Source organism: Aspergillus costaricaensis (assembly GCF_003184835.1).
Source record: "Aspergillus costaricaensis CBS 115574 unplaced genomic scaffold BO79scaffold_11, whole genome shotgun sequence".
In the NCBI taxonomy this organism is placed as follows: domain Eukaryota; kingdom Fungi; phylum Ascomycota; class Eurotiomycetes; order Eurotiales; family Aspergillaceae; genus Aspergillus; species Aspergillus costaricensis.
In genome coordinates this window covers 388,388-414,645 of record NW_020291811.1, presented here as the reverse complement: position 1 = coordinate 414,645, position 26,258 = coordinate 388,388, and the positions used below count along the sequence as shown (strand labels likewise).

Here is a 26,258-nt window from a genome sequence, read left to right as displayed (position 1 = left end):
CTTCAGTCATTACGCAGTCGACCATCATTACGCAAAACGAGATCTATACTTCTTCGTGACATGGTATTGTATTCTTTGTATCTTCTATATGCCTCGCATCATGCATTTCGTAAGTCATGATGACCATAATCTATCTATTCATAGATATCCACTCGTATGCCAGCCCGCCGGTCATCGGTGGCCCTAGTTGAAGTAGCCAGGGAACAGCCAGTTCATCCGCTCGCGAGCCTCAGGGCTCCAGTTGGGCTGGGCAGTGCTCATACCGAACTTGACGGATCCTTCGATGTGCTTGGCCTGCACCAGCTGCGAGTTCTGCTCAGCGGCCAGCTCGTCCAGCACAGCAGTCACGAAGCGCTTGGCGTTGACGGCGTTGGCCTTCATGTTGCCCATGACCATCTCCACGGTCACATCGGCGGTCGACTCGTGCCAGCAGTCGTAGTCAGTGGACATGCAAATCATCTGGTAGGCGATCTCGGCCTCGCGGGCCAGCTTGGCCTCGGGCAGGCAGGACATGTTGATGACGCTGCCACCCCAGGAGCGGTACAGCTTGCTCTCAGCGCGGGTGGAGAACTGAGGTCCCTCTATTTGTGTAATCAGTAAATGCGACCCTTGTTCCATCAGACAATTATCACATACCCATGCAGATCAGGGTACCGCGGTCGTGCAGGACCACACCCTCACCCTCCAAGCTGTGTCCACAGGCCCGGACGACCTTGGCGACACCCTCATCGAAGGGGTCACCGAAGGGAACGTGAGCGACGACGCCGCCCTCGAAGAAGGTGAAGGGACGGATACCCTTGGTGCGGTCGATGACCTGGTCGGGAACGACGAAATCGCGGGGCTTGATCTCCTCCTGCAAGCTACCGACGGCGGAGAAGGCGATGATGGTGCGGACACCGATGGAGCGCAGAGCGGCGATGTTGGCGCGGGCAGGAACCTCATGGGGAGCGATCTGGTGGTGCAGACCGTGACGGCTCAGGAAGGCGATGGCGACCGTCTGGTTGTTGTGGGAGCACTTGTGGTGCAGGATGGTGATGGGGGAGGAGGGGGTGCCCCAAGGAGTCGAGATGTTCAACGACGCAACCTGGGTGAAGCCGGGGAGCTCACGCAGACCAGTACCGCCAATGACGGCGATACGGACGGGCTCTATGGTCATAAGTAGCGATCAGTATGGATTTGTCAGGAGCACGATGCGCCGGGCGGGAATCGGACTTACCGTCGTAGGTGGAGGGAAGGGCGGCCATTCTTTGGGCGAGTTGCTTTGCGGACTCGATTCTCCTGAGGGGGCGGGATGGAAGAGTGGACAAGAGACGGCGCAGGGCAAGCAAGGGCATACAATAGCAGGAGAGGAGGAGGGGAGGAGACGGAGTGATTTGAAGTTGGAGACAATCGCAAATCTTCCATGGCGGGGTCATCACCCAATCGGGTAATCCGTTTCCGCCTGAGGCGGCAATCTTTTATGGCGCCCCACGTGCCGCTTCCTCAGGCACCATTCGTCCATTATCTCTTTCAGTTGACTAGCTTTACTCCTGTCGCTCCAAAACTTCTATTCTTCACGTGCTACAGTACTTTCTGTTACATAACTCTAGGATATAGGACTTATCACAAACCATCTACAGTCTGCATCTGACTGATGTTACGGATACAAAAAGAGGACTCAGAAATCCCCGGATCTACATAATATGATAGTATCATGACATGTGAATCTCTCTCATTACAATATTATCTTCTTCCCTTTACAACAATTACATCTCTGCATTAGGCTGGACGCCACTCGTAGTGGTGAGGTCCCTTCTTCACCGGGCCCGGATCCTCTCCAGGTACGCCCGGTTTGTAGTAGGCATGGGCGCCAAACAAATCCATCTGCGCCTCCATGAACTTGGTAGGCAGCATCGTCCCTCCTTCGTACTTCAGATACTCTAACGTCGCAGACAACGCGGGAATATACTGATCTGCTACTGTGGCCGCCAACACCACGTCCTTAAGCGCGTCGAAGTGCTTGTGCAGCTCCCGGGCGACCTCATCCAGGAACTTCATGTTAGTCAGATCAGGACGCATGAGCGGTTGCAGAAGATCTGCAATAGCTTCAGACTGAATGATGCATCCCCCACGCCAGATCTGGATACATTTGCCGAGATCGACGTTCCATCCCTCATCCTTGGATGCGCGCGCGATCAACTCCAGTCCCTGGCAGAATGAAGCCAAGAAGGAGCAGTAGACGGCGCGACGCAGCTTCTCGATGAAGTCTTTGGGATCTTTGGTGTCGATGGCCTTGGGACCAGGGATGTTGAGCTTCTTGGCAACCTCCAGTCGCTCAGCGCGATTACCACTAGCGATACGCATATAGTGCGCTGTAGCAAGCGTAGGACCGGCCACATGTCGGTTCGCGGTCTCCATAACCGACCAGTAGGGCGTTCCTTCGGTGTCATCGTCGTCCTGTACCACTTTGTCGAGCACGTCATCCAGCACGTAACCGCCGTTCTGACTGGCGCCTTCGCCTTGGTAGTCACCTTGAGGAGTCTTCTTCGTGCGCAGGATCTGCACACCAATGTCGAGCAGAAAGTTCTTCCGCAACTCTCCATTCGTGTTCCAGTCTTCAAATATATCAGAGATCTCCTGATACTCCATCCCCAATCCCCAATGAAGCAAAGCCCACGCCTCCGCCGTGGTAGACAACATTCCCCCCTCAATACCATTATGGACCATCTTAACAAAATGACCCGAACCAGCAGGTCCCACATTCGTCACACAAGGCTTGCCGGTCTTTTCATCCTTGGCAGCATACTGCTCCAACAACGGCAAGACAAGCTCAATCGCTTCCGGATCACCCCCAGGCGATAAACTCGGGCCATGGCGAGCCGATTGATACCCGCCCGAGACACCCATACCGATCCAACTGACGCCGAGTTCCTTGCATCGTTGCTGTCGCTGCTCAGTCCGTCGATAGTTCTCATTCCCGCCGTCGAGGATAATATCTCCCTTTTTTAGATCATTCTGGATCATATCCAAGACCGAGTCTGCGGGATCGCCATGGGTGATAGAGAAGATAAAAAGTTTCCGTTCCCCTTGACCTTCCAAACTCTTGGTGAATTTATCGATCTCGTAGAAGCCTTCCACTTTTCCCTTGCCGCTGAATTTCCCTTCTTCGTACCATTTCTTGATCCCGTCGACGTTTTCGCGCTTCACGTCCCAGATGGATACGTCCAGCCCGAGCTCGGTGAAGGCGAAGCTCATCATCGAGCCCATGTTGCCGGCTCCGACGATGCCGATTCGTTTGAAGGAGTGAGGCGGCATTATTACTGATTTATTTTATTGAAAATATGACTTATTGGGTTTACAATGGAATCATGTTGGGGCGTTGTGAAATGAAGCATTTTTAAGAGCTGCCGTGGCGCGGATAGGCCAGGCACTACTACTACTACTACGCACCCGTTACATCATGTGCAGACGTCATGGAAGACACCACTCACTCACTATCATCATGCTATACAACCCATCCTAATACATTATAAGCATGGCATGATTGATTGACTAAATAATAGATTCCACTGATCCGATCAAAACCTGCTGCACTATTTACTACAATATACAAAGTACCTGTCTGGAAGCACCGGAAGCCCTAACAACGGCCGGTTACATCATCCTGAACGAACCCAGAACCAACTCAATTGCGATACCTCTACAACCCAACCACCATTCCCTTCAATTCAACATTCTACTGACTATAATTGAAACTCAATCACCCTCAATCACCTTTTAAGACTTCAAATTCCAAATACTACCACTCCCACAAACGACTCACCACCCCTACATATAAAACAACTACACTCACAACCTCTACATTGAACATCCACAACAACCACAATGTCCCCTACAACAGAAATCAATAAAATCCCCCTCAGCTACGCAACCTGTTCCCTCGGCCCCCCCAGCACAACCCCCCTAGAAACCAAACTCTCCACCCTCCACGCCGCCTCCTTCACCGGCATCGAGCTCGCCTTCCCCGACCTCCTCGCCTACGCCAACACCCACAACCCCGGCACCACCCAGATCCTACCAACCGACTACCCGGCCCTCATCCGCTCCGCAACCGAAATTCGCACACTATGCGAATCCCACAATCTGCGGATCATGATGCTGCAACCCTTCGCCAACTTCGAGGGATGGCCTCGCGGTTCCCCGGAACGGGAGGACGCGTTCTCCCGTGCAAAAGGGTGGAGTGGGATTATGGAGTCGTTGGGGACGGATATGTTGCAGATAGGATCTACAGATACCCCGGAGGAGAAATTATGTATGAAGAATGGTGGGGTGGATAGGGAGGCAGTGGTGGAGGATCTGCGTGAGTTGGCTGATTTGCTGGGGAGGAAAGGACAGCGCATCGCGTACGAGAACTGGTGTTGGAGTACGCATGCGCCGAATTGGAAGGATGTATGGGAGATAGTTAGGGATGTGGGGAGGGAGAATGTCGGGTTGTGTTTGGATACGTTTCAGACGGCTGGGGGGGAGTGGGGGGATCCGACGGCTCCTGAGGGGGTGGTTGGTGGTGGTGGTGAGGATGTGAGGAAGAGGTATGAGGAGAGTTTGGAGGAGTTGGCGAGGACGGTTCCTGCCGAGAAGATCTTCCTGCTGCAGGTGTCGGATGCGTATAAGCCACTATCTCCGTTTGAGGATGAGGTGGTGGATGGGGCGAGGCCTAGGGCGCGGTGGAGTCATGATTTCAGGCCGATGCCGTATCATGGGGGGTATTTGCCGATTGAGGAGGTGGGGAGGGCGGTGTTGAGGACGGGGTTTAGGGGGTGGTTTAGTATGGAGATTTTTGATGGGGGGAAGTCAGGGGAGGAGGAGATTAGGGATGTGGAGGGGTTTGCGAGGGAGGCGATGGGGAGTATGAGGAGGTTTTTGGAGAGGTGTGCGGATGGTATCTAGGGCCTAGTGTAGGTTTACAAGTAGAAGGATGTTCCGGTGGACTGGATATATTTAATAACTAAACTATTCATACAACAATTTTACCGAACGCCACATATGCAAAACTCGTGGGGAATATGGAATATGCCAAATAACCATCTCTCATCACCATCCTACTGACTCCCTTAAGCATCGTTGCTGGGGTAGGGGACCTTGTAGGTAGGGACAAACTCCTCCTTGATTGACCGCAGACTGACGAAGCGGGACAGCAGGTTGCCACTGCCGGCCTTGTCGTTGGTACCACTGGCACGGGCACCACCGAAGGGCTGCTGGCCGACAACAGCGCCAGTGCTCTTGCAGTTAATGTAGAAGTTACCGGCGGTGTTGCGGAGAGCATCGTCGGCGGTGCGGAGAACCTCGCGGTCCTGGGCGAAGATGGAGCCGGTCAGACCGTAGTCGCCGGTCTGGTCAACCTTCTCGCAGATCTTGGCAAAGTCGGCCTCGGTGGCATCGGCGTAGGTGTGGATGACCAAGACGGGACCGAAGAGCTCGCGGGAAAGGAGGGGGTGGTCGGGGTTGGTGGTGTGGTAGACGGTGGGCTGAATGTACCATCCCTTGGAGGAGTCGTAGCTACCGCCGGCCAGCAGCTCGAGTTCGGGGTCGTTCTTGGCCTCGTCGATCACATTGGCCAGCTTGTTGAAGGAGGCCTCGTGAATGACGGGACCGCAGAAGTTGGTGAAGTCAGAAGGCTCGCCGACCTTGATGTTCTTGGTCTCAGCAACGACGTTCTTGATGAACTCGTCGGCAATGGAGGCGGCCACGTAGGCGCGGGAGGTGGCACTGCACTTCTGGCCCTGGAACTCGAAAGCTCCACGGACAGTCTGGACGGCAGCGTTGCGGACATCGGCCGACTTGTGGACCAAGTGGAAGTTCTTGCCACCAGTCTCACCAACAATGCGGGGGTAGCTGCGGTACTTGCCCTCAGCGACGCCGTTGGCAATCTGGCCGTAGAGGCTACGGAACACAGCAGTGCTACCGGTGAAGTGGAGGGCAGCAAAGTCGGGGTGGTTCAGGACGGTGTTGGTGACCTCCGCGGCATCACCGGGGACGAACTGGATGACGTTCTTGGGCAGACCGGCCTCGAGGAGGATCTGGTGGACGAGCCAGTTGGAGGCGATGGCGGAAGGAGAAGGCTTCCAGACGACGACGTTACCCATCAGGGCGGGAGCACCAGCCAGGTTACCGCCAATGGCAGTGAAGTTGAAGGGACTGATGGCGTAGACGAATCCCTCCAGGGGACGGTATTCCACACGGCTAGTCAGGTTAGTTTCATCCATAGACTGCTATTTTAGATCGTGCCTGACTTACTTCCACACACCAGGGGCGTGGTGAACGGGCTGCTGAGCGTACAGGTCCTCGGCGTACTTGACACCGAAGCGGAAGAAATCGCACAGCTCAGCAGCAGAGTCGATCTCGGCCTGCCAGGCATTCTTGCCCTGGCCGTGCATGGTCAGAGCCATGATGTCATAGCGGTATTTGGTCGAGATCAGGTCAGCGGCCTTGAGGAAGATGCTGGCACGATCGGCGAAAGAGGTAGCAGCCCACGACTTGCGAGCCTCGAGGGCGGCGTCAATAGCAGCCTGGACCTCGGCGACGGAGGCGTTGGAGTAGGTAGCCACGGGCGCATGGGAGGCGGGGTTGCTCTGGGTCTCGACCTGGGAGCTCTTGATCTGCGGGGAGTTAGAATTATCCAATTGTTTCTGCTACTCGCATGTCTGCTACTAACCTCCTTGCCGGCAATCACCAAAGGCACATTGAGGGGACCGCTCTGCTTGGTTCTGGCGAGGGCCTCCTCGAGACCACGGCGGTCAGGAGATCCGGATGCGTAGTGTTTCTGCAATTGAGTCAGTAGACTTGACGATGAGCGCCATTTCATCGTTACTCACGTTAGGCTCGTTGTCAATGCGAGGAACCTTGAAGGTGGCGTAAGAGCCCATAGCACGAGCGCTCGTGCGGGCAAGGGAGAGGGAGGGGCATTTGGCGAGGGAAAGGCCCCGAGAACGCAGGAGCAAAGAGGACTGCATGATGGATTGTGCTCTTCCGAGTTGTAGCAACTGGACGAGGACTGAATCCGAGGGGATGAAAAGTAGGAGAGATGAGGAGAAAGTGAAGCAGACGCGGGGAAGCTCCGGTGATATAAGAGGCCCGGTTACTGCCGGCCGTGGTTAGTCAGCGCGCAGGATCCCTGGGTGGCACAAAGTACACTGCAGTTCAGGAAGAGAGACAAGGTCCTATCCAGCGAACCAACAAGTGATTGTCCTTGCAGCGTACCGGCAACCAATGGGCCGGGCAGGAAATGCAGGCAGATCTGATACTCTGCTGTCGCGCTAATCAGTACCGCCGGCTGGATTCCGGGTGGAGCTGCCTACCGGCCCGGACACCTCCACCGGCAGCTGGTCTTCCGCTGCTTTTTATTAGGAGGCAGATAGTGCTGGACACGCATGAAAATCATGACTAACGGGAACCTGTCTTTGTTGGATTTTGGCATCAGTTAATTCTAAGTAGACAATATGAATATGAGTTGAATTGTGTTGTTTTCTGTGATGCCAGTGGTAAGTCTCTCCGCCTCCGCATTGATCCCCCGCATTACGAGCGATCGCTCTGGATTCTCCGCTGTCTGACTCGTCTTTATTAAGCTGGAAGTTGGTCTTAATAATACCACAAAATGAGACACTACTTACCATGCATGAAGTCAATTGAGAGCTCAAAGCACCTCCAGAATTGATGACGAATGCCGAGTTTGATCCATGCATGATGGCTGCATACCGACTAAATGACAAAATACGTGGAGCGGCAAAAAGACGCGGAGATGAATACCGCAGCAAACCGACGCGTGACTTGACCACCTGACCTCTTCCATGACTAAATTACGATGGATCAATACAGCTACTACTCTTTTCGGTTATTGTGGGCAATGACAAATATCCAAGCCATTGGGCTTCCATTCTTGGCCATAACGTTCAATCTATGTACATGTGTTGTGCCTAGAGAAGTTGCAAATATATCCTCAGGCTTCTGACTCAAGTGGTGAATTCTACAGTAGTACTCAAGCAATCCACCACCACACCCTCTCCAGCCAATTACGCGGCTTCCGCTCAAAGTCGTTCTCGCAGAGCCGGTCGATCTCCTCCTTGCCCGTGAACACGTCAATCTCTGACACCTTGGTCATCCATGGGGTCCGGTACCACACTTTGTGGCCCACATAAAGGGCCAGGAAAATAGCTACCACGATATACGACACCAGAAAGTCGGCCGCAGTGAAGTTGCCAGGGAAGAAAACCGCGTAGCCGTTGGTGATGGTCAGGAGGGACACGATCAGAATCACGTAGTATGTGCCGTAGGGCTGCAGAGGAGTCTTGAAAGTGAGCGTGTCCATCAGGCCGTGGTAGGTCAATGCTTTGCGGAAACGCTAGATTTCGTCAGTCGGGTCTGCAAAAAGCTCGAGGGAAATAATTTACCAGGTAGGCGATGCCGATGAGCACCCAGTTGATGAATCCTCCCACTGTGGTGATGTTCGTAAACCAGTAGAAGACGTTCTCTCCAGAGTCCGACAGGTTCAGGAAGGACAACAAGCCGACTACCCAGGTGATGAGAACGGCCACATAGGGCACGCCGTTGCGGTTGCATCGGGTGAAGATCTTGGGGGCCTGGCCGCCACAGGCGAGCGAATACAGTGTTCGAGAACCAGCGAACAACCATGCATTCCCTGAGGACCAGGCTGAGATCAAGATAGCAGCGTTGACGACATGGTTTAGCCCTGAGATACCAGCATTCTGAATGGCAATGACAAAAGGACTAGCACTGGCACTAGAGCTACCACTAGCAACGGCGGACATGAGTTTAGGATCATTGTAGGCCACAGTCACACCAATTACCAGAGTTCCCAGGATGTAGAAGGCGAAGACTCGGTAGATGAACCGGTTGGTGGCTTTCGGGATGTTGCGACGGGGTGCTTCAACCTCACCAGCGGCAGTGGTGATAAGTTCGGGGGAGAAAATAAAGGAGAAGCCAGACTTGATAAAGGCGGTCCAGAAGTCGAGGAAGCGACCGGTGTTTCCGCCCACCAAGTAGGGATTGAACGCGCCCGGGTTGTCCCAGTAGCGGAAGCCGAGTCGATCATGGTTAGGGCCACCACCAAAGAAAAGTACCACGCCCAGGATAATCAGACCAATGATGGCAAGGATCTTTAACGTTGCGAACCAGAACTCGGCTTCTCCATACCATGACACCGCGACGATATTGAGAAGCAGAATCACTGTGATTGTCAGAATCAATCAAAGACTGCTAAATAGAAGTTTGAGGAACCTACCTAGGAGGATGATGGTGATCCACACTCCAACATTGATGGTGGTGGTCCAGTACTGGATGATAATCCCGGCAGCCGTCACTTCACTTGCCAGTAACATGGCGAACGAGTACCTAAGAGGCATAAAGATTAGATTGTGTTGGTGAACGGAGAACAATGTCAGCCTACCAATAATTGTATCCTAAATTAGAATTAGCTTATTACTGAGGTGCAAAACTAGAATAAACATGTCAGGTACAATGCAAAACATACCAGCAGCGAATCCGATACTAGGCTCCGTATAGCGGCCAATCACATAAGGCACCGAAATGCCCTTGATGGGCAGATAGGTGGTCATCTCGCCCAGCACGTTCATCACAAACCACACCACCGTGGACATGGCAAAATAGCCCATGAACAGTGGTGCTGGGCCCACCGTCGACAGCGTGGATCCGGAACCTACGAAGAGACCGGTGCCAATACAACCACCGAGAGCAAGCAGCTGCAGCTGTCGAGAGGACAGTCCACGCTGGGTGTCTGTGTTTGGCCCATGGTGGATCTCGCCCTTGAGGGCCTCGGGGTCTTCATCAACATATACGGGAGGAGATGTCACTTCATTTGCGGACTTCTCAGAGTCCTTGAACGTCGGTGCACCCATTCTGGTGTGTACAAAAACGAATAATACACTGATGTAAGTGACTAGAACAGTCGCAGATGGGAATTGGCTACGGACATCTTATATGGCTGCCGCAGAGACGACAAGCTGGCCCGTCTCAGCAAGCATGCTTATCAGGACCAACACGAAATGACTTTTGAGCTACGGCCCGATGGCGCAAAGTCTTCCAGAAGGACACCATCATTGGCTCCCGAGGGCTCTGGGGAGGCGATATGCGGGGATTTAGCATCTTATCTCTCGTTTGGGTTTACATACGAGCAGTGTTTCTCGTTAGAAGATGGGAAGGTTTGGTGGCTGCCACAGGTTCCCTTATCTTAGTACCTGGCTGGCGGGCGGGGATCGTCCGACGCGGCAGGGACATGGATGCGATATCAGGTTATCTGGCTTGCTCATTGTTTGATATATTTCGGGACTTCATTGACGATTTAAGCTTCTATAAAGCTGTCAGAAGCCGGCGGCGTTCCTCGTGGCATTTAGAGTATTAGACTGCTGCAAATCCGGGGTGGTTCTCCGCACCACTGTGGGCATATTCTAGAGCGTGAAGAGAGCTGAATCCACCGCGAAGTTGCTGTGACTAAGAGAAACTGCTGCATTGAGAGTCCTCTTGATGGAGTCAATCTGTTACCTAATGCCATGGTTCATCTTTACTCGTTTGGAAAAGCTTGACCCATCGAGGCTAGCCATTCGCTGCGATGATTGGCCTCCTTAGTTGCCGCCCGGTGGAGTTTTTTTTGCTCCCTCCGCCACTAGTGCAGAAAGTCCGAAAACGGCTAGCAACGCCCTGGTGCCTCGATATCCAGGCACCAGGTGATTTGTGCCTGATGACTGGAAAGTACATAATAGTACGTACTGCCAATTGATGAAAGATTCCGCTGCGGCAACGATGCGGTGCCTGCAACAAACACTGGGAGTAGGCCATGATTGGGGGGGGGGTGCTTGAATGTGAGGACTACTATGAATGGAAGGAAAATACTTATATTCCTATCAGCGATGTCGGTCTCTTAGTACATGATGTTCCAGGGTTATACATGTACATTCCTTTCATGCCGACATAGTAATGGTTTCTAGTGAATCTGTAGCAGCCCAGCAGCACGACCGGGCCGGTCAAGCGGCGACAGCTCCGGTGGGGGTGCACCCACCGGCCCGCCTACCGGTCATCGCCAATCTCTTATCGACCACTTATCAGGGTTATCGCCAGATCGATAACCTGGACTTTTTTTGACCCCTCCAAAAAGTACGGGAAACAAGGATGGTTAGGGTTTTGGGCACGGGACCCTTGGTGCTTTTGTCTATAGTTCGAGATACTTTCTCATTTGCTAGGAAGCATAAGGCGTAGTCAAGATCCAGTCAAAACCCTCCTATTGAGTAGTGACAGTGACACACACCACCCCAACTCCAGTTCATCGGTAAGCTCGAGCGAAGCCTACAGTAGCGGGCGATCAGGCGTAGATCTAGACACAACTGGCCGGGTCAGGTGCAACAATGTTATAGTTGGCCACCCTTTCACTGCAACGCCACCCGCATAATCTCCCAGTCACGGCTAGCCAGTTTGCATTATCTAACGTCACGGGGCTGGGCAGCCCCGACAAGAAAAAATAAAGAAAATGAAAATGATAGTAATGCCGTGTCCGGGTTGTTCCTGACCAGGAGAAAGAAAGCCATTGCTGACCGGCTTTCAGTCCACTTCCCTGCCCGGTTTCCACCGGTACGGGAACCGCTTCTTTCCATCCCCCATCTACTAGTTACACTAAAGAAAGATCCTCCACTTGCCATACTTCCATTCCCTTGCGATGCATTTCATACCACTACAAATTCCCCTCCTTTGTCTCCAGACCGAAGAACTACTTATTTCTATCACCGCTGCGTGACTCTTCTGTCTTCCACACTCATCCTCCCCTCCCCTCCTTGCCACCTTCTTGTATACTCGCCACTTAGTCTACCATCATCATGAAGGCTGCCCGCCGTCCTATGCGGGTGCTCTCGAGCGTCCCCTCTACATACTCGTCCGCCAGATACGTTAGCCGCACCAGCAACCCCAAATCTTCCGCCGCTGCGTCCACCCCCACCAACAACCTGTTGCAGCAGCAGGCTGCCGTTCCCTCCAACGATGCCTCGGGATCTCCCCTGGCTAAGCTCCCCATCTCCTCCGTCCTGCGGTCGCTGGTGATCCTCTCCGTCTCCTCTTCCACCCTCCTGTTGAAGCCGTGCATCTTTGCGCTCTCGACCCTTGCGCACCCCAAGACCCCCGTTCTGGACGTCGCCAAGAACCCTCTGTTGAACGCGCTCGTCAAGCACACCTTGTACAAGCAGTTCAACGCCGGTGAGAACAAGCTCGAGGTGCAACAGTCGATCCAGGCCATCAAGCAGTTGGGCTACCGGGGTGTTCTGCTGGGTTACGCTCGCGAGGTCCTGGTGGGTGAGGGCAATGTCGACCCTCGCGATGAGAAGGCCGCGCGGGCGGAGATCCAGACCTGGCTGGATGGTACCCTGCAAACCATCGACATGGCCCAGGAAGGCGACTTTGTGGCCCTGAAGTAGGTTTTCTCCACATCTTACTCGAATTGGGTCATGTACTAATCTTTACAGGTTCACCGGTATGGGTACTCAGGTGCTCGAGTTCTTGCAGAAGCAGGCTGCTCCCTCCGAGTTCATGGATTACGCTATTACAAAGGTCTGCGACCTGGCCATCTCGCGCAACGTGCGCCTACTCGTCGATGCCGAGGAGCAGGCTGTGCAGCTGGGTATCGAGAAGTGGGCTCTGAAGTACCAGAAGTACTGCAATGCGAAGACCCCCGGCCACGCCATTTTCTACAACACTTACCAGGCCTACCTCCGCTCGACCCCGGCTACCATTGCCAAACACCTTGAGGTTGCTCGCCAGGAGGGTTACACTGCTGGTGTGAAGCTGGTCCGTGGTGCTTACCTGAAGACCGAGCCTCGCCACCTGATCTGGGCTGAGAAGGAGGAGACCGATGCTTGCTACGATGGTGTCGTCGAGGCTCTCCTGACTCGCCGCTACAACTCGATGCTGCAGCCCGCTTCCGAGGAGCACAAGACCGAGCTGCCCCCGGTCAACGTTATCATCGCCACTCACAACCGGGACTCCGTTCGCAAAGCCCACGCTATCCGTCTCCAGCAGGCTGCTCGCGCCGAGAAGCAGGGTGTTGATCTCAGCTATGCCCAACTTCAGGGTATGGCCGACGAGGTCAGCTGCGAGCTCTTGCAAGGCTTCTCCAGCGCCGATGGCTCCGCTTCCCAGGAGACCCCGAACGTGTACAAGCTTCTGACCTGGGGTACTGTTAAGGAATGCATGGGCTTCCTGATGAGACGTGCTGTGGAGAACACCGAGGCGGTTGGCCGTACCAAGCAGTCGCAGGAGGCTATGCTTGGAGAGCTCAAGCGCCGCGCTCGTCGCGTGTTTGGCTTGGGTAACTGATGTTGTTCTATGATACCTCTTGACTCGCATATCTGTTTTGGCTTTTTAGCCTTTTGGCGCATTGTGTGGTTTTGTTGGCTGATTCCCTAAGCGTGAGCATGCATGTAGATGGCGTTAGAAATCTGATTTACTCTTTCATGATAACGAAGCTCAACCTGAACTAGTTTACTTGGTGCTATCATAGTGCGGCATAGATAGCCGCTAATCCACGTAGCGCGCGGCGGTGATGTCAAGAGGGACAGTCGATCCATTCCCGACCCCGCGTTCCTCACATCTACAACATATTCCCGATCACAACTCTCGATCGCAACGGAAGGCCATCCGATATTAGTGTCTGCGAACTAGGCCTCTTTTCTCGGTACTGATGTCCGATGATATCCGTGTCCCTTGACACCCAGGCACTAAGTTGGTCTATCTCCGACATCGCTTCCCCGGGTGCCGAGGGGCTATCTGTCTATAAAGGCTGCTGACCATCTATCAAAGGAATACTACTCACAACCGATATAGCGATTCGCTTCCCATTTGTACTCCATATTTATCGACCCTCTTGAACTCTATTGTAAAGGATTGTTACATCGCCAACATCTTCCTCCACAATGCGTCTTCTTCCTGAGCCAGCGGTCGCCCAGATCCTGCGACAGTTAACCCCTACACAATGCCATGACCTTCTTGACGCCCTCTGCGAGGGTCTTACGACTGTAGCTTCAGAGACCTCCACACCGAGCCACGAGCGACTCATCCACCAACCACTCCGCAGCACCATCGTCACCAAAGACCAGAACCTCTCTCTCTTCATGCCCGTGTCCAACACTGTTCACACCGGCTTCAAAGTTGTCACTGCCTCCCAAGCCAACGGCATCATCGGTGTCATCAACATCTTCTCCCCGGAAGGTAAACTGCAAGGTCTTCTCAGTGCTGCAGAAATCACAGCCTTCCGGACCGCCTTGGCGGTGATGTCGCTGTTCATTCGCTGCACAACCATCAAGAAAGAGCACATCTTGATCTTCGGCTCTGGACGTCAAGCGGAGTGGCACGCTCGACTAGCCCTGCTTCTCGTTCCGGACCAGATTAAGAGGATTACATTTATTAACCGCGGTCGCCGGCGACTGGAGGAGCTGGAGCGAGATGCGATCGCTGATCTACGGGCTGCTCATCCCGACAAGACCTTGGCTACGTTGGTCAAGGAAGATACTCCGGACTACGAAGAACAGCTACGGAATGAATTGGGTGCTTGCGATGTGATCTTCAGTTGTACGCCGGCGACCGAGCCAAACTTCCCGTACACCTATCTCCAGCCGTCCAAGCGGCGGTTTATCTCTCTTATCGGCTCGTACAAGCCGCATATGCGGGAGATTGACACTGAGACGCTGCTGTCGGGCGGAGGGAAAGTCTATGTGGACTCGAAGGAGGCGTGTTTGGAAGAGTCGGGCGAGTTGATCTTGGCGGAAGCGAAAGAGGATCAATTGGTCGAGATTGGCGAGCTGTATGGTAAGATGGGTAAGGATGAGTCTATTGATGTGCCGGAGGGATGTAATGTGGTGTTCAAGTGCGTGGGGATGGGAATTATGGATTTGGTGGTCGGGAATAAGTTGTTGGAAGTTGGACGGGCCAGAAACATTGGTATGGAGGTGAATGGATTTTAAGAATCATACTAGCTCTGCTACTAGAGAAAATAGCTCCGCCTAATGGGCTCCATCATGGTTACTGTAGTGATGATCCATCTATATCCGCGCCCTCCAGCTGTGATGGCTGGCCGGGCAGCCCTGCAGCGGCCAGTTTGAGTCACGCGAGCACCCTATTAAGGTATGAAAGATAGCTTAACCCATTACCCAATCACAAGCAACTATCCGGAATGCACCAACGCCGTAAATTCCAAAATTGTAAAAAGTTAAGAATAATCGCAGATGGAAGGCATTCCCCGGAGGTCTCGGCGGTAGATCGGCGGCGAGGCATGGCTGAGGGAGGGATCTTATCAGTAAGAGAGAAAGATTGGGAAGGGCCAGAGAATCCCCTTCTCCTCCTCCTACCTTCGAACCCCGGGGAAATTTTCTTGTCCTCCGCAACCCACGCAACCCCAACTTGACCCTCTCCCCTCTTACCTTATGCTTTTCCTATAATTCTACAATGCGCCTGCCTCTCCATCGGCCTCCCTGAACTCGAAACTGCCATGGATGTGGGCCCTGCTACCCCTGCTGGTCTGGGCCAGCAGAAACGACCCCGCGTTTCCGAGGAAAACCGCAAAAGAGCGGTGCGAGCGTGAGCTGCATCCATCCCCGATTTTATTTGCAAAATGCCCCGTCGGGATATCTGGGGATTGATGAGATCTCTTGGAATGTATTACTGACTAGTATAGCTGCGATGGATGTCGTCGCGTAAAGGAGAAATGCGAAGGAGGCGTCCCCTGTCGCCGATGTCTCCGGTATCGTCGGCAATGCATCTTCACTCACCCCGATCAAGCCGAGAAGCTCGCTCGCTCATCGTCCGTTTCGTAAGTCGCCTAATACCTCTTTTCCAAGGGTTATGAAACTGCACTGTGACATGTGGAGGCTGATAGATAATATGCGATGGGGGGTTAGGCTCCTGGACCGCACCGTTGCTTTCAACCAACATGAAATGCTCGAGTCGGAACGTGTCCGCTACATGGAACGCATTCTTCAACACTATGTCCCAAACATCTCGTTCGATATACATTCTCTTCGGAAGATGGCGGAGGAGCTGAAACATAAGCATCGTCCCGCTGGAATGGAGGGTGGACCGCCGTCGATGCAGCTGGATGGCGACGAGCTCGAGGATTTGGCCATCGATGATGAGGATTTTACCATCAAAGCTTTGCCGGATAATACTACCCGTATGATTCTTCGACTTGTTTTGAATTTCGTTTTAGTGGTTCGGGCTATCTGACTGGTCTGCAGAATACTCGGGAGAGTTCTCGTATCTGAACTTCTCCATGAAGATTAGACAGAAGATTGACGAGTGGATGAAGACGGCAGCTCCGGAGGTAATCACAATCCTTCTCAGCACTCTTATTCTATTTCGCTGATGGGTGATAGGCATCGACCGAAACAGAACCGTTTGAAGAGCGATGGCGAGCGACTCAGCTACAGTCAGGCTCGACTTTGGTATCGACATCAGTCACCTGTCTTCCGCCCCGTTTTGTCGCCGACTTCCTTGTCCAAATATTCTTCAAATATGCACAGACCAACAATTTCTACGTCGAAGAAGATTGGCTGCGAGATAAGCTCAACACCTGTTATACAGATCCGTCCTGTTTGTCGTCGAAGGATGCCGGCTCGGTTTGCGCCATCCTGATGGTCTTGGCTGTCGGAACACAGTTTGCGCATATGGAATCGTCCATTCCCGTTAATCGTCTCTCTTCCAACTCGGCATTCGATGATGACCATCACTTTTCCGAGGACGATGTCGGTCTCACTTTCTACCAGTTCGCATCCAAACTATTACCAGACATTATCGCCACGGCAAATGTCCGAAGCGTGCAGGCCTGCCTACTGATTGGAACTTATTTGTTGCCACTCGATACGTCTGGACTATGCTACACCTACTTTGGTCTGGCGCTGAAGATGGCGATCCAGAATGGTATGCACCGGAAGTATACGGGGGAAGGACTATCGCCGCGTATGATTGAGATTCGAAACCGTGTGTTTTGGACTGCGTACACGATAGAGAAGTAGGTTATATGGCAGCCCCCTTGATTTCATCCGTGCTTACGATTTTTAGGCGTGTCAGCATTCTTCACGGAAGACCAGTGTCCTTGTTAGACGCAGACGTCGATGCCCCTTTTCCCACTGACTTTCAGGGCTTGACGCCATCGGGACATGTTTCAAACGATACGAACATGGTGACACTTATCAAGCTAACCCTCAAACTCGGAGAAGTGGCGAATGAAATGTATGTTCTGACTCCAAAGGGTACTTGAATATTGCTAACGCTAGTAGATCCGTCCTTCGCAAGTCCCGAAAGAACCAGCAACAAGATTGCTTGGAGAGGCTCTTGAATCTGCGGAAGAACCTAGTCGACTGGTGGGGAACGCTGCCCGAGGAAACCAACTGCAGGGATCTCAACCCAGCAGGGCCACTATTCCGCTCCAACGTGCACTTGAAGCTCGACTATTGTCTAACGCGTATCTTCCTGGGACGACCATTCCTCTTCAGCACCAACCGGGCTGTCAGCTCAGCCACATTACCGGGTGCTCCGGTCAAGACACCATCAGGTCCCGCGAAGAACCGTTCCACATTGATTACGGATTGTGTAGAAGCCGCTCTCGAGATCATCGACCTATGTCGGCTCCTTCGTGACGAGCGCGGTCTTGCACGTGCATCATTTACCGAGTTCAGCTCGTGTCGCGCTGCTTTACTCGTCATTCTAGCTCAAAGCTTGACCAAACGCACCGAGCGCCTACGCGAAGCCTTAGACAAGGGTATGGCACTGATCAAGATCATGTCCATGGGAGTCGGCTCTGCCCGCGCTGCAGTAAGCGTCATCGAGACCCTGGAGCGAGCGATCCGTCGTCTCGAAGAATACAGCCAGACCCAACCCCAAGGCAGTACCGGTGTCATCGAATCAGCATACGACCGATTCAAGAACTGGGAAATGCTATGGAAGACCGGGCCCATCTCCCCGGAAATCGTCCCATTCCAAGAGCAGCAATATCATCATACTAGCAACGGACTCGCCCCCGTTATGACCCCTATGACGGGTGGTGCATCCACTGCGAACGAGCCCGTGGAAGCCGATGTGGGCAGCGCGAGTCTTCCCGACTCATCGGAGTTTTCTGTTTCACATCCTTTATCGCAGATGCCGCACTTTGGCCTCGATCACTTTGTTTCTAATCTGCCCCAGGAGTTGGGAGAGTTTACTGCCATCCCTTGTTTTGAACCTGACGGCCAGCCGAGCCTTTCTGGGGAGATGAAATCGGCGGATACGCGGTGGATGAACTTCATGAATGATTAATTGCCTTAAGGCAAGTCGACTTTCGTTGTGATTGATTTCAGCGTTTCGGTTTGACTTTTCACGGCTGTTGTGTTGTGTTGCGTTGTTTATATTGTTGATCCGTCTGTAAGCACCGGATTTGAGTTTCAAGATACCTAGACAGTATGTATATATTGTTTCACAACTACTAGTGGAGATAGCAGGACAATAAATATTCCAAATATTTTCAACCATGATGATGATATAATATCTACAAATGCTCTACATACAGAAATAGGATATCTCCCACTAATCAAACGTAACCTTCTTACCCTGGAAAGCAGCAGTAGCCTTCTGCTCCTTCGCCTTCCTGGCCGCCTCCCACGACGGATGCAACGGCTTATTATCCTCCGGCTTCTTCGCTGGCGGTCCACCACGCTGCGGCCGTCCAAACTGCTGGTTCTGCTGCTGCGGTCTCCCCCAACCCTGGTGCTGCCCACCACCGCGTCCCCACCGCTCACCCCCATCAGTCGCACCCCGCCTCACATCCCACCCACTATCGCGTCCTCCTCCCTTCCGCTTATTCTTCTCCTGCTTAACATGATTCGCCCCAGATCCGTACTTCTTCTCCCACAGCGCCCGACGCGCCTGCTGTCCCATGCGGTTCTTGCGTCGCGGGGGCTCGTTCGCTGCCGCGCCGTCTTCTGCCTCATCTTCGGATCCGGACCAGTATCCGCCCATTGTGAGTGAGGGGAGGAAGGTCGTGCTGGTCGCGGGCGTCGAGGACGCTTTGCTGGTTGCTTTGGGCTTTTTGGTGGGTGGGGAGGAGGGAGACGGGGAGCGCGAGATGGAGATGTGTTGATCGTCGTCTGACTCTTCCTCCTCCTCATCCTCCTCCTCCTCCTCTTCTTCTTCTTCTACGTCGCTGATCTCGTTGGGATCGAGACCTTCATCGCCTTCAGATCCGTCTTCGTTCTCGTCGCCGGAATCGGGCGCCAGTCGCGCGTCGAATTGTGCGTAGTCGATGCTCTCTGCGTCCGAGCCGGCGTCGGACATGTTGATGTCTTCGTCGCCGCTTGGTGAGGCGGAGGGGTCAGCGGATGCGCTTGTCCGAGCTGTCTCGGCCTCGGCCTTCTTCTTGCTGCTGCTGCTCTTCTCTTCCTTGGAGGATTTCTTTGCATCCTTCTTCTTCCCATCCGCTGGCTTATCCTCAATGCCCAATAACTTGCGTATCCCCTCCATAATCCCCGGAAAGACATTCTTCACCGGCGTGGACTTGTACAACCGTGCCGTGACGTTCGCTTCAGCCGTACTTTTCGGCCCCTCCGCGGATAACTTCTTCTTGTCTTTGAATTGGATGAAGAGCGGCGACTCGGCGATGCGTTTCGTCTTGAGGAGTTGCTTGAAGAGGTATTTTTCGGCGGTGGCGTGGGGGTCCAGTGTCTATTATCAATTTTAATTCGGATGTTCAGTAAAGTAAAGATCTTGAAAAGGGAGAGAGGGGCTTTACCTTAACAACCTGAATCTCCTCCGCAATCCGACTCAACGTCCCCTCTTTCTTCTCACCCTCTTCCTTTTGCGCCGTCTTCTCCCTCCGTCCGAGCTTCTGTCGCTCGAACCCCCGCGCTACCTTGAGCGCCTTGGATAGCGTCATCACGCCATATTCGAATTTCTGGAATAGTCGGGTTACTTGCAAAGATTGGCTCCGGTCGTGCGGTGTGTATGGCGATTCGGAGAAGTCTGCGAAGTTGCGCTTCCCCATTTTGCTCGGTTGCTTTCAAGTCTTGAGGGTTGTGAGGATGGTGTATGTATCGTTGGATTGTGTAGTTGGTTTATATCGGTAATGAGGGCAAGGTGCGGGGATATATTCTGGTTTATGGCTTGCAATGTTGATTTGAAGATCAGGATAGATTAAGATGGTTTTTCGGGTCAGGGAACTTTTTCTGCCGGTCGGAGGACAGGGCGGTGCCAAGCGATGGAATGGGATGGCTTCGCCGCCTTTTGGTTTTGCTGGACGGGGCGTTTTGCCGTTTTGGGTGTCTTATTTTTGGGGCATGGTTATTGGTCCGTTTCACGGTGGATGATTTCATGGGGTTTGTTCATTTTAGCACTCGATATTGGGTGTATTTGGGTCAATTGGGTGTGGATGTAGTACTCTACGGAAATCTTGATGAGAAAGTTTTCGAACTGTGTGCAATGTAAGGATATAATTTCATAATCTACGATATCATAGCGCGAGTCAACCTACATTTGAGAAATGGCGACCCACGTTAGAAGTTTGCGCGAAACCAACGTCGAATTCAACACACGGTATGTACATACAGAACCAGTAAGGAAAGATAATACGATTACATCTCCTCTATTTCTTTTCCTCCTCCTTCGGCTCCGGCTTGGGGGTGGGAAGCTTGAACTATATCATCGATTAGCATCATCCTCGTCATCATAAAGGTTGATATCAACATACCGACTCAGGAGTTCTGTCAGTACCCGCACTGACAGGCTCCCAGGCAGCAGTACCACCCTCGAAGTTCCGGAACGCCTGCGTAAGTTCCAGAGGCTCAATGACAATGCGCTTCTTCTCCTCACAGTAACGCAGCTCCGTGTATCCAGTCAAGGGGAAGTCCTTGCGCAGCGGGTGACCATCGAAACCATAGTCGGTCATGATACGGCGCAGATCGGGATGGCCGGTGAAGAAGACACCGAACATGTCGTACACCTCACGCTCGTACCACAGAGCACCCTCGAACAGACCGGTAACACTGGGCACGGGGCTGGCCTCGTCGGCGTAGGTCTTGACACGGATACGCGAGTTGTAGCGCACACTGAGCATGTTGTAGACGACCTCGAAGCGCTGGTCGCGGGTGGGGAAGTCGACACCGGTGATGTCCGAGATCTGGGTGTATTCGGCCGCGGTGTGGTATTTCAGGAAGGTCATGGTGGGGATCAAGCCGGAGGGAGGGACGTAGATGCAGAGCTCATCCTTCCAGACGGAGAACTGCTGGACGTGCTTGGGCAGGCACGACATGATGTACTGGCCGTACTTGTGCAGACTGTCCGCCTTGTCCTGGTACTTGTCGGCCGGGTTGATGACGGGGGCGCGGAGAGGACCAGAGGCTAAAGATTATGTTAGTGGTGCACATCCTGCGAGATCAGTGGTCGAATCCGGGTGCCATTGGACATACGGGGACGCTGGGCCTGGCGCATGTTGGGAACATCCTCTGAGATAGGCGCGGTCGAGGCCTGAGTGGCCTTCAGAGCGGTCGTAGTGAAGGTACGGGTCGACCGGACGGCGGTGGCCAGGGAGCGGCCAGATCCCAGCCGCATCAAGGAGCGAGCAGAGGCCATGATGACGGACAATTGCGGGTGTGAGACGACGGGGAAGGTGGAGGGAGGGGAGAGCAGCGGAGGTTCCTCATCCAAGGAGCTTTTGCCGGTCCAGGCGAAGTTGTCGCGGTCACGTGAGAACTGCAAGTTTGGCTGGCGGAGATGACATAAGCGGCGCGAACAGCAACACATGTATGCCCCAGGCTGCAAGGGAAGTCAAACAGTGCAAACCCGCGCAAACCCCATCAATCAAAGCTTCACTTCTCTTTCTCGCTCTTCGCCTCCAACTCTCCCTCTTCCTTTGCGTCTGTGTCCCTCCGTGCTCCTTCTTCTCGTCCTCCTCACCTTTACCCCACGTTTCGTCGATCTACCATCTTCTTCCTCCCTCGGACTCTTCTTTACGTCCCTTCTCCTATCTTCCTCTCCTGTCTCGTTTGACGTTCTTTTTTTTCTACCCGCTTTTCCTCGCCCTCTACCTGCTCCCCCCCTTCCGCCCGGGTTTGGTTGATGGGTGTTAGTCTTGGACTGTGATCGCCGTCTTGTCCAGTCGTCGTACCGTTGCACAGCTTCGTCACTCACAATGTCAAGTCGCCAACAGATTGACTCCGTCATCGATGATGACGACGAGTTCTGGTGCGTCCGCTTCCCACTTTTCCTACCCGTCGGGTTGTCCTATGACTGGTCCGTTGGGCTGACATCTTCGTCTTCTTTAGCCCCCTTTGCATCGAAGAATTCGATCTTTCGGATAAGAACTTCAAGCCTTGCCCCTGTGGGTATCAGGTACGCATCCTTCTCGCCTTGTACTCCCTCGCGAATCAACGGCCCGATCAGGAGATCGCTCGCGTCGTATGCGATCCGGACCGTCGCTAACAGACCCCTCCAGATTTGTCAATTCTGCTACAACAACATCAAAACCCACAGCGAAGAAGGCCGGTGCCCCAACTGCCGACGGGTCTACGATGAGAGCACCATACAATACAAGGTTCCCGATGCCGACGAGTATGTGGTCACTCCTCGCTCTTGTTCCCACTGTCCCTTCCCGCGTCTTGGCGCTAACATCGCAACCCGCAATTTTAGATTCAAAGCCGACCTGGCCTTGAAACATCGCAAGGCTGCCGCAGCGAAGAAGAAGGAGGCTGAGAAACGTGAAATCGAGGCTTCCAGTCGCAAGAATCTTGCCGGTGTCCGCGTCGTCCAGAAGAACCTGGTTTACGTGATCGGGCTCAACCCCACAATACGTGACGAGAACCAACTCCTCCTGACTTTGCGCGGTCGAGACTACTTCGGTCAATACGGTGACATCGAGAAGATCGTTGTGAGCAAGGCAAAGCCTGGTGGCAACCCGAACCAGGGCATTGGTGTCTACGTCACTTACGCCAGGAAGGCCGACGCAGCCACTTGCATAGCAGCTGTGGATGGGTCAGCCAACGGTGACCGGGTGCTACGGTAGGTCGATTCGTCTACCTTCTGATGTTCTGTTCACAAAGCAACGTACTGACCGCTCTAGTGCCCAATATGGTACGACCAAGTATTGTTCTTCCTTCCTGCGTAACGAGCAATGTCATAATCGAAACTGCACCTTCCTGCATGAGACTGGTGAGGACAGCGACAGTTACAGCCGGCAGGATCTCTCTTCGATGAACACCTTGTCGAGTCAGCGTATCAACGGTGTCCCCAGCGGTCCCACCCACTCGATTCCTCCGCACGTTGCCCGGTCTTCCGCTCAACCGATTTCGCAACCAATGCGCCGTCAGCCTAGTAGGGATGACGCTGCTGGTAGCCGGCCACCTGATGGGTCTGCCCTGCCATCGTCGGCAAGTTGGGCGAACAAGGACGCCGTGCTCAGCAGGACGAGACGAGCAAGTTTGACCGGCAGCCAGGCCTCGCAAAGTCCCCGACCCGCCATCGCCACGGTGTCGCCCGCGGTGGAGGAGGCGAAACGCGTGGAGAAGCAGTCTACGAATGCGCAAGAGCGTGCTCAGGCACAGGCTCAGGTACAGGCCCAAGCCCAAGCCCAGGCCCAGGCCCAGGCCCAAGCTCAAGCTCAAGCTCAGGCACAGGCGCAGGTGCAAGCACAACCGTCCCCCTCTCCTGAAGCACGATCCTCGCCGTCCAGTTCCCCGCCGACTGTTCAGACGCCACCCAAGCCGGAGACGCCTCTGTTGGATAACTTGGTCAAGGCTGTCAACTCTCCAGACTTCAAGTTCATTTTCTCGGCGGCTGGTCTGCCTGCGGAGGAGGTTGCCCTTATTGAGAACCACCCTTCATTCATCGATCCTTATGGTGGTGTGAAACGCCGAGCTATGCGTGAGAAGGCGGAGCAGGAGCGTGTCCGGCGGGAGCAGGAGCTACTGCAGTCAGCTGCTGCGGAAGAAGAGAGCCGTGAGAGCGGAAGCCTGCAGCTCGGTGGCGAGCCGGATGACGCAGTGCCTCCGAGAGGCCGTAGTGGTCGCGAATCTCATGGTGCTATTCAACCTCCCTCCCAGCAGGGCACGACGACAAACTCCGCGGTTGGCTCCCCCGTCTCGGCAACCAGTCACCAGTTCCAGCAGCTTAACCTGGCAGGCCGTAGCTTGACCCCTCTGCAGCAACAGCAGTTGCTTCTCTTGAAGTCTGCCGGCAACCAACAGGCTGGCCTGGTTGATCAGCTGCAGGGTGGACTCAACTCCGCTGCTCTTGACCAAGCAGCTCAGGTCCGTCAGGGTCTACTCCAGAGCCAGATGGCACAGTTCAATGCTCTGCAGGCTCAAAGTCGCCAGAACTCTCGTTTCACCTTCGCCAATGAGGCCAATGCCAAGAACATTCCTAATGTGCGCATGTTGAGCCAAATGCAGGCTGGTACTCCTAACCCGCTCGCAGCCCCTAGTCCTCAACATGGTCTTGCTGGCAACTACTTCACTAGTGGCGTGCAGGGTCCACCCCCCGGGTTGAAGACGGCGGGTACTCCGCCTATCAGCGGCGGCGGCATGTTTGCACAGGGTCACGGTTTCACAACGAATGCCAATGTCGGTTTGGGATCCAATCTCGGAAAGCAAGAAGCCAATCCAGAGTTGATGCGTGAGCTGCTGAGAGGCCGCAGTAGCGCAAATGCCGGTGGTTTGCAGGGTCAAGAGGCCGCTAAGCGTGAGTTCATGTTTCCTTTCCTCCAACAGCACCAAACTCCCCCTCCCCTGACTCCCGGCAATGGCCTTCTCAGCTCTTTCTATGGTGCTCAGGCGGGAAATTATTCCGAGTCTGGTCCACAGAAGCAGAAGAAGAAGGGGAAGAAGCACAGACACGCTAACACTTCCTCCGGTGGAGGCGGTGTAGTAGATCTTGCGGACCCGAGCATCCTACAGGCGAGGATGCACCAGGTTGGTGCGAATGCTGCCGCCGCCGCTGCTGCTGGGCAGGCGTTGTACGGGAGTCAGGGTCAAGGTGGGTACAATCAGGCCATGATGTATGGCAGCGGCTTCAACCGCTGGTGATTGTTTGCCCCCCTTTCTCATAATTCATTAATAACCCTCCCTCGCCCTTCACTTCTATCCCTGTTGTTTATGATGACTACCCTTTCTGCATTTTGTTTCTTTTTGCCCATGCTTCTTTTTCTGTCTCCCTTTTTATTTGATGACATGATATCATATTTCTCTAGATGGGCGTGGGATATGATTCTTATGTTTCAGTTTTCCGGACTCATTGATTCGATGTTGAAAACTTTGCGACATATTTCCACTCTGCAACGAAAGCATTAAGCAAACGGCTCTTGAAAACAACAAGAATTCGGGCTAGGCGTGCCTTTGGCGTTATCTTCATGATTGTTCTTTTTTGATTTCATGTTTCTTTGTTGTGCCACGTCATGTTTCTTTTTTGCGTGTTGTCTCCGGCTTCCGTGTGGATGGGAGGCGTCCTTGCACTTTATGGGCACATCGTGTCTTCTAGGTCCACTGCGCTTTGGTGGCTGTCGTATACTTTGTTCTTTTGCATCCAAGCTGGGTTGATCTATCAGCATCTTGGTGGCCCATTCGGTCTGGTCATGGCTTTATGTACGTTAACCTCCCTGCCCTGGCTTTCGATAAACACGAGCAGGGCCCTCTATGCGAAACCAATTTCTCACAATTATTGTTCTATAGACAATATGCCTTGTGTGTCCGTCTGGTTGCATCGGCCGGGACATTTGTGTAATTAATATGCCTGCCCTTCCGTACCTTTGTCGTCTCGTTTTGTTTCTAGGAGTCTACTGGCACGCCCTTTTTCTATCCGTTTCTGCTTGTGTCGTTGGGAGGGGTTCCTTTGCGTTATTCTTGTCATCCGCCTCACTCACACATCGTCTTGCAGACGTTAAGAAGCTAACAGCGCTTCTAGTGGACGAAGAATTTCCTCCTCTTGGAGCTCAGCCAAAGGACAAGCGTCCGGTTGACAGCTTTGGCTATCTCGTGCGCTCGCATTTCTCCAGTGACTCGCAAAGCTCGGCCCGTGCTGGAACCCCTACCCTGCCTCCGGGACTTCCTCTACCACACGCTCATCCCGCATCTGCCTTGTTTCAAAGTCCACTCAATCCATCCAGTCCGGTCTCGTCGCCATCTGTGCCGCCAGGTCTTAATCCGCCTTTCCATAGGCTAGGCACGCCGGGCCAAGGACTACAGGAAGGCTCTCGCCAGGCCTCTCCG

At 53.7% G+C, this 26,258-nt stretch overlaps 9 protein-coding genes across 9 annotated transcripts; 4 read left to right on the top strand and 5 right to left on the bottom strand.

Moving 5' to 3' along the window:
* Positions 1–183: 183 nt before the first annotated feature.
* On the bottom strand, positions 184–3,294 carry BO79DRAFT_227141 (6-phosphogluconate dehydrogenase, decarboxylating; the record flags this gene model as incomplete). The annotated part of the gene is made up of 4 exons (XM_025683858.1): positions 184–581; positions 637–1,144; positions 1,217–1,275; positions 1,770–3,294. The coding sequence occupies 4 exons, from the start codon at positions 3,292–3,294 to the stop codon at positions 184–186; spliced, it is 2,490 nt and encodes an 829-aa protein (XP_025541037.1).
* Positions 3,295–3,864: 570 nt separating this feature from the next.
* On the top strand, positions 3,865–4,926 carry BO79DRAFT_253614 (sugar phosphate isomerase/epimerase family protein; the record flags this gene model as incomplete). Its single annotated transcript, XM_025686001.1, has 1 exon — positions 3,865–4,926. The coding sequence occupies one exon, from the start codon at positions 3,865–3,867 to the stop codon at positions 4,924–4,926; it is 1,062 nt and encodes a 353-aa protein (XP_025541036.1).
* Positions 4,927–4,967: 41 nt separating this feature from the next.
* prnC (delta-1-pyrroline-5-carboxylate dehydrogenase prnC) lies at positions 4,968–7,206 on the bottom strand. The gene is made up of 4 exons (XM_025679547.1): positions 6,852–7,206; positions 6,692–6,799; positions 6,274–6,635; positions 4,968–6,219 (listed from the first exon to the last, which is right to left on the bottom strand). Exons 1-4 carry the CDS (start codon positions 6,987–6,989, stop codon positions 5,091–5,093), a joined length of 1,737 nt encoding a protein of 578 aa, XP_025541035.1. The 5' UTR covers positions 6,990–7,206; the 3' UTR covers positions 4,968–5,090.
* A 694-nt stretch (positions 7,207–7,900) lies between these two features.
* Positions 7,901–9,927, bottom strand: BO79DRAFT_244574 (proline-specific permease). The gene is made up of 5 exons (XM_025685385.1): positions 9,524–9,927; positions 9,440–9,452; positions 9,275–9,384; positions 8,424–9,220; positions 7,901–8,374 (listed from the first exon to the last, which is right to left on the bottom strand). The coding sequence occupies exons 1-5, from the start codon at positions 9,906–9,908 to the stop codon at positions 8,012–8,014; spliced, it is 1,668 nt and encodes a 555-aa protein (XP_025541034.1). The 5' UTR covers positions 9,909–9,927; the 3' UTR covers positions 7,901–8,011.
* Positions 9,928–11,713: 1,786 nt separating this feature from the next.
* BO79DRAFT_236862 (FAD-linked oxidoreductase) lies at positions 11,714–15,005 on the top strand (the record flags this gene model as incomplete). The annotated part of the gene is made up of 3 exons (XM_025684628.1): positions 11,714–12,460; positions 12,513–13,343; positions 13,928–15,005. Exons 1-3 carry the CDS (start codon positions 11,874–11,876, stop codon positions 15,003–15,005), a joined length of 2,496 nt encoding a protein of 831 aa, XP_025541033.1. The 5' UTR covers positions 11,714–11,873.
* A 432-nt stretch (positions 15,006–15,437) lies between these two features.
* Positions 15,438–18,512, top strand: BO79DRAFT_192602 (Zn(II)2Cys6 transcription factor). Its single transcript, XM_025680908.1, has 7 exons — positions 15,438–15,618; positions 15,716–15,850; positions 15,939–16,210; positions 16,275–16,360; positions 16,413–17,047; positions 17,098–17,268; positions 17,316–18,512. The coding sequence occupies exons 1-7, from the start codon at positions 15,530–15,532 to the stop codon at positions 18,328–18,330; spliced, it is 2,403 nt and encodes an 800-aa protein (XP_025541032.1). The 5' UTR covers positions 15,438–15,529; the 3' UTR covers positions 18,331–18,512.
* An 85-nt stretch (positions 18,513–18,597) lies between these two features.
* On the bottom strand, positions 18,598–20,168 carry BO79DRAFT_244571 (BUD22 family protein; the record flags this gene model as incomplete). The annotated part of the gene is made up of 2 exons (XM_025685384.1): positions 19,799–20,168; positions 18,598–19,731 (listed from the first exon to the last, which is right to left on the bottom strand). The coding sequence occupies exons 1-2, from the start codon at positions 20,048–20,050 to the stop codon at positions 18,598–18,600; spliced, it is 1,386 nt and encodes a 461-aa protein (XP_025541031.1). The 5' UTR covers positions 20,051–20,168.
* Positions 20,169–20,569: 401 nt separating this feature from the next.
* BO79DRAFT_192595 (complex I 30 kDa subunit family protein) lies at positions 20,570–21,681 on the bottom strand. The gene is made up of 3 exons (XM_025680907.1): positions 21,471–21,681; positions 20,753–21,402; positions 20,570–20,698 (listed from the first exon to the last, which is right to left on the bottom strand). Exons 1-3 carry the CDS (start codon positions 21,631–21,633, stop codon positions 20,648–20,650), a joined length of 864 nt encoding a protein of 287 aa, XP_025541030.1. The 5' UTR covers positions 21,634–21,681; the 3' UTR covers positions 20,570–20,647.
* A 225-nt stretch (positions 21,682–21,906) lies between these two features.
* Positions 21,907–25,385, top strand: BO79DRAFT_7111 (CCR4-NOT core ubiquitin-protein ligase subunit MOT2). The gene is made up of 5 exons (XM_025689639.1): positions 21,907–22,245; positions 22,326–22,392; positions 22,496–22,611; positions 22,690–23,058; positions 23,120–25,385. Exons 1-5 carry the CDS (start codon positions 22,193–22,195, stop codon positions 25,077–25,079), a joined length of 2,565 nt encoding a protein of 854 aa, XP_025541029.1. The 5' UTR covers positions 21,907–22,192; the 3' UTR covers positions 25,080–25,385.
* The last annotated feature ends 873 nt before the right edge of the window (positions 25,386–26,258 follow it).

Coding starts and splice junctions, on each gene's coding strand:
- prnC (XM_025679547.1), bottom strand. CDS start 6,989: ATGCAGTCCTCTTTGCTCCTGCGTTCTCGGGGCCTTTCCCTCGCCAAA. Junction 6,800..6,851: donor GCATTGACAACGAGCCTAAC/GTGAGTAACGAT, acceptor ACTCAATTGCAG/AAACACTACGCATCCGGATC. Junction 6,636..6,691: donor TGGTGATTGCCGGCAAGGAG/GTTAGTAGCAGA, acceptor AACTCCCCGCAG/ATCAAGAGCTCCCAGGTCGA.
- BO79DRAFT_244574 (XM_025685385.1), bottom strand. CDS start 9,908: ATGGGTGCACCGACGTTCAAGGACTCTGAGAAGTCCGCAAATGAAGTG. Junction 9,221..9,274: donor GATCACCATCATCCTCCTAG/GTAGGTTCCTCA, acceptor TGACAATCACAG/TGATTCTGCTTCTCAATATC. Junction 8,375..8,423: donor TCATCGGCATCGCCTACCTG/GTAAATTATTTC, acceptor GACGAAATCTAG/CGTTTCCGCAAAGCATTGAC.
- BO79DRAFT_192595 (XM_025680907.1), bottom strand. CDS start 21,633: ATGGCCTCTGCTCGCTCCTTGATGCGGCTGGGATCTGGCCGCTCCCTG. Junction 21,403..21,470: donor GCGCCAGGCCCAGCGTCCCC/GTATGTCCAATG, acceptor CATAATCTTTAG/CCTCTGGTCCTCTCCGCGCC. Junction 20,699..20,752: donor CTGACAGAACTCCTGAGTCG/GTATGTTGATAT, acceptor TCGATGATATAG/TTCAAGCTTCCCACCCCCAA.
- BO79DRAFT_7111 (XM_025689639.1), top strand. CDS start 22,193: ATGTCAAGTCGCCAACAGATTGACTCCGTCATCGATGATGACGACGAG. Junction 22,246..22,325: donor GATGATGACGACGAGTTCTG/GTGCGTCCGCTT, acceptor CGTCTTCTTTAG/CCCCCTTTGCATCGAAGAAT. Junction 23,059..23,119: donor AACGGTGACCGGGTGCTACG/GTAGGTCGATTC, acceptor TGACCGCTCTAG/TGCCCAATATGGTACGACCA.
- BO79DRAFT_192602 (XM_025680908.1), top strand. CDS start 15,530: ATGGATGTGGGCCCTGCTACCCCTGCTGGTCTGGGCCAGCAGAAACGA. Junction 16,211..16,274: donor TTTGCCGGATAATACTACCC/GTATGATTCTTC, acceptor ACTGGTCTGCAG/AATACTCGGGAGAGTTCTCG. Junction 16,361..16,412: donor TGAAGACGGCAGCTCCGGAG/GTAATCACAATC, acceptor GATGGGTGATAG/GCATCGACCGAAACAGAACC.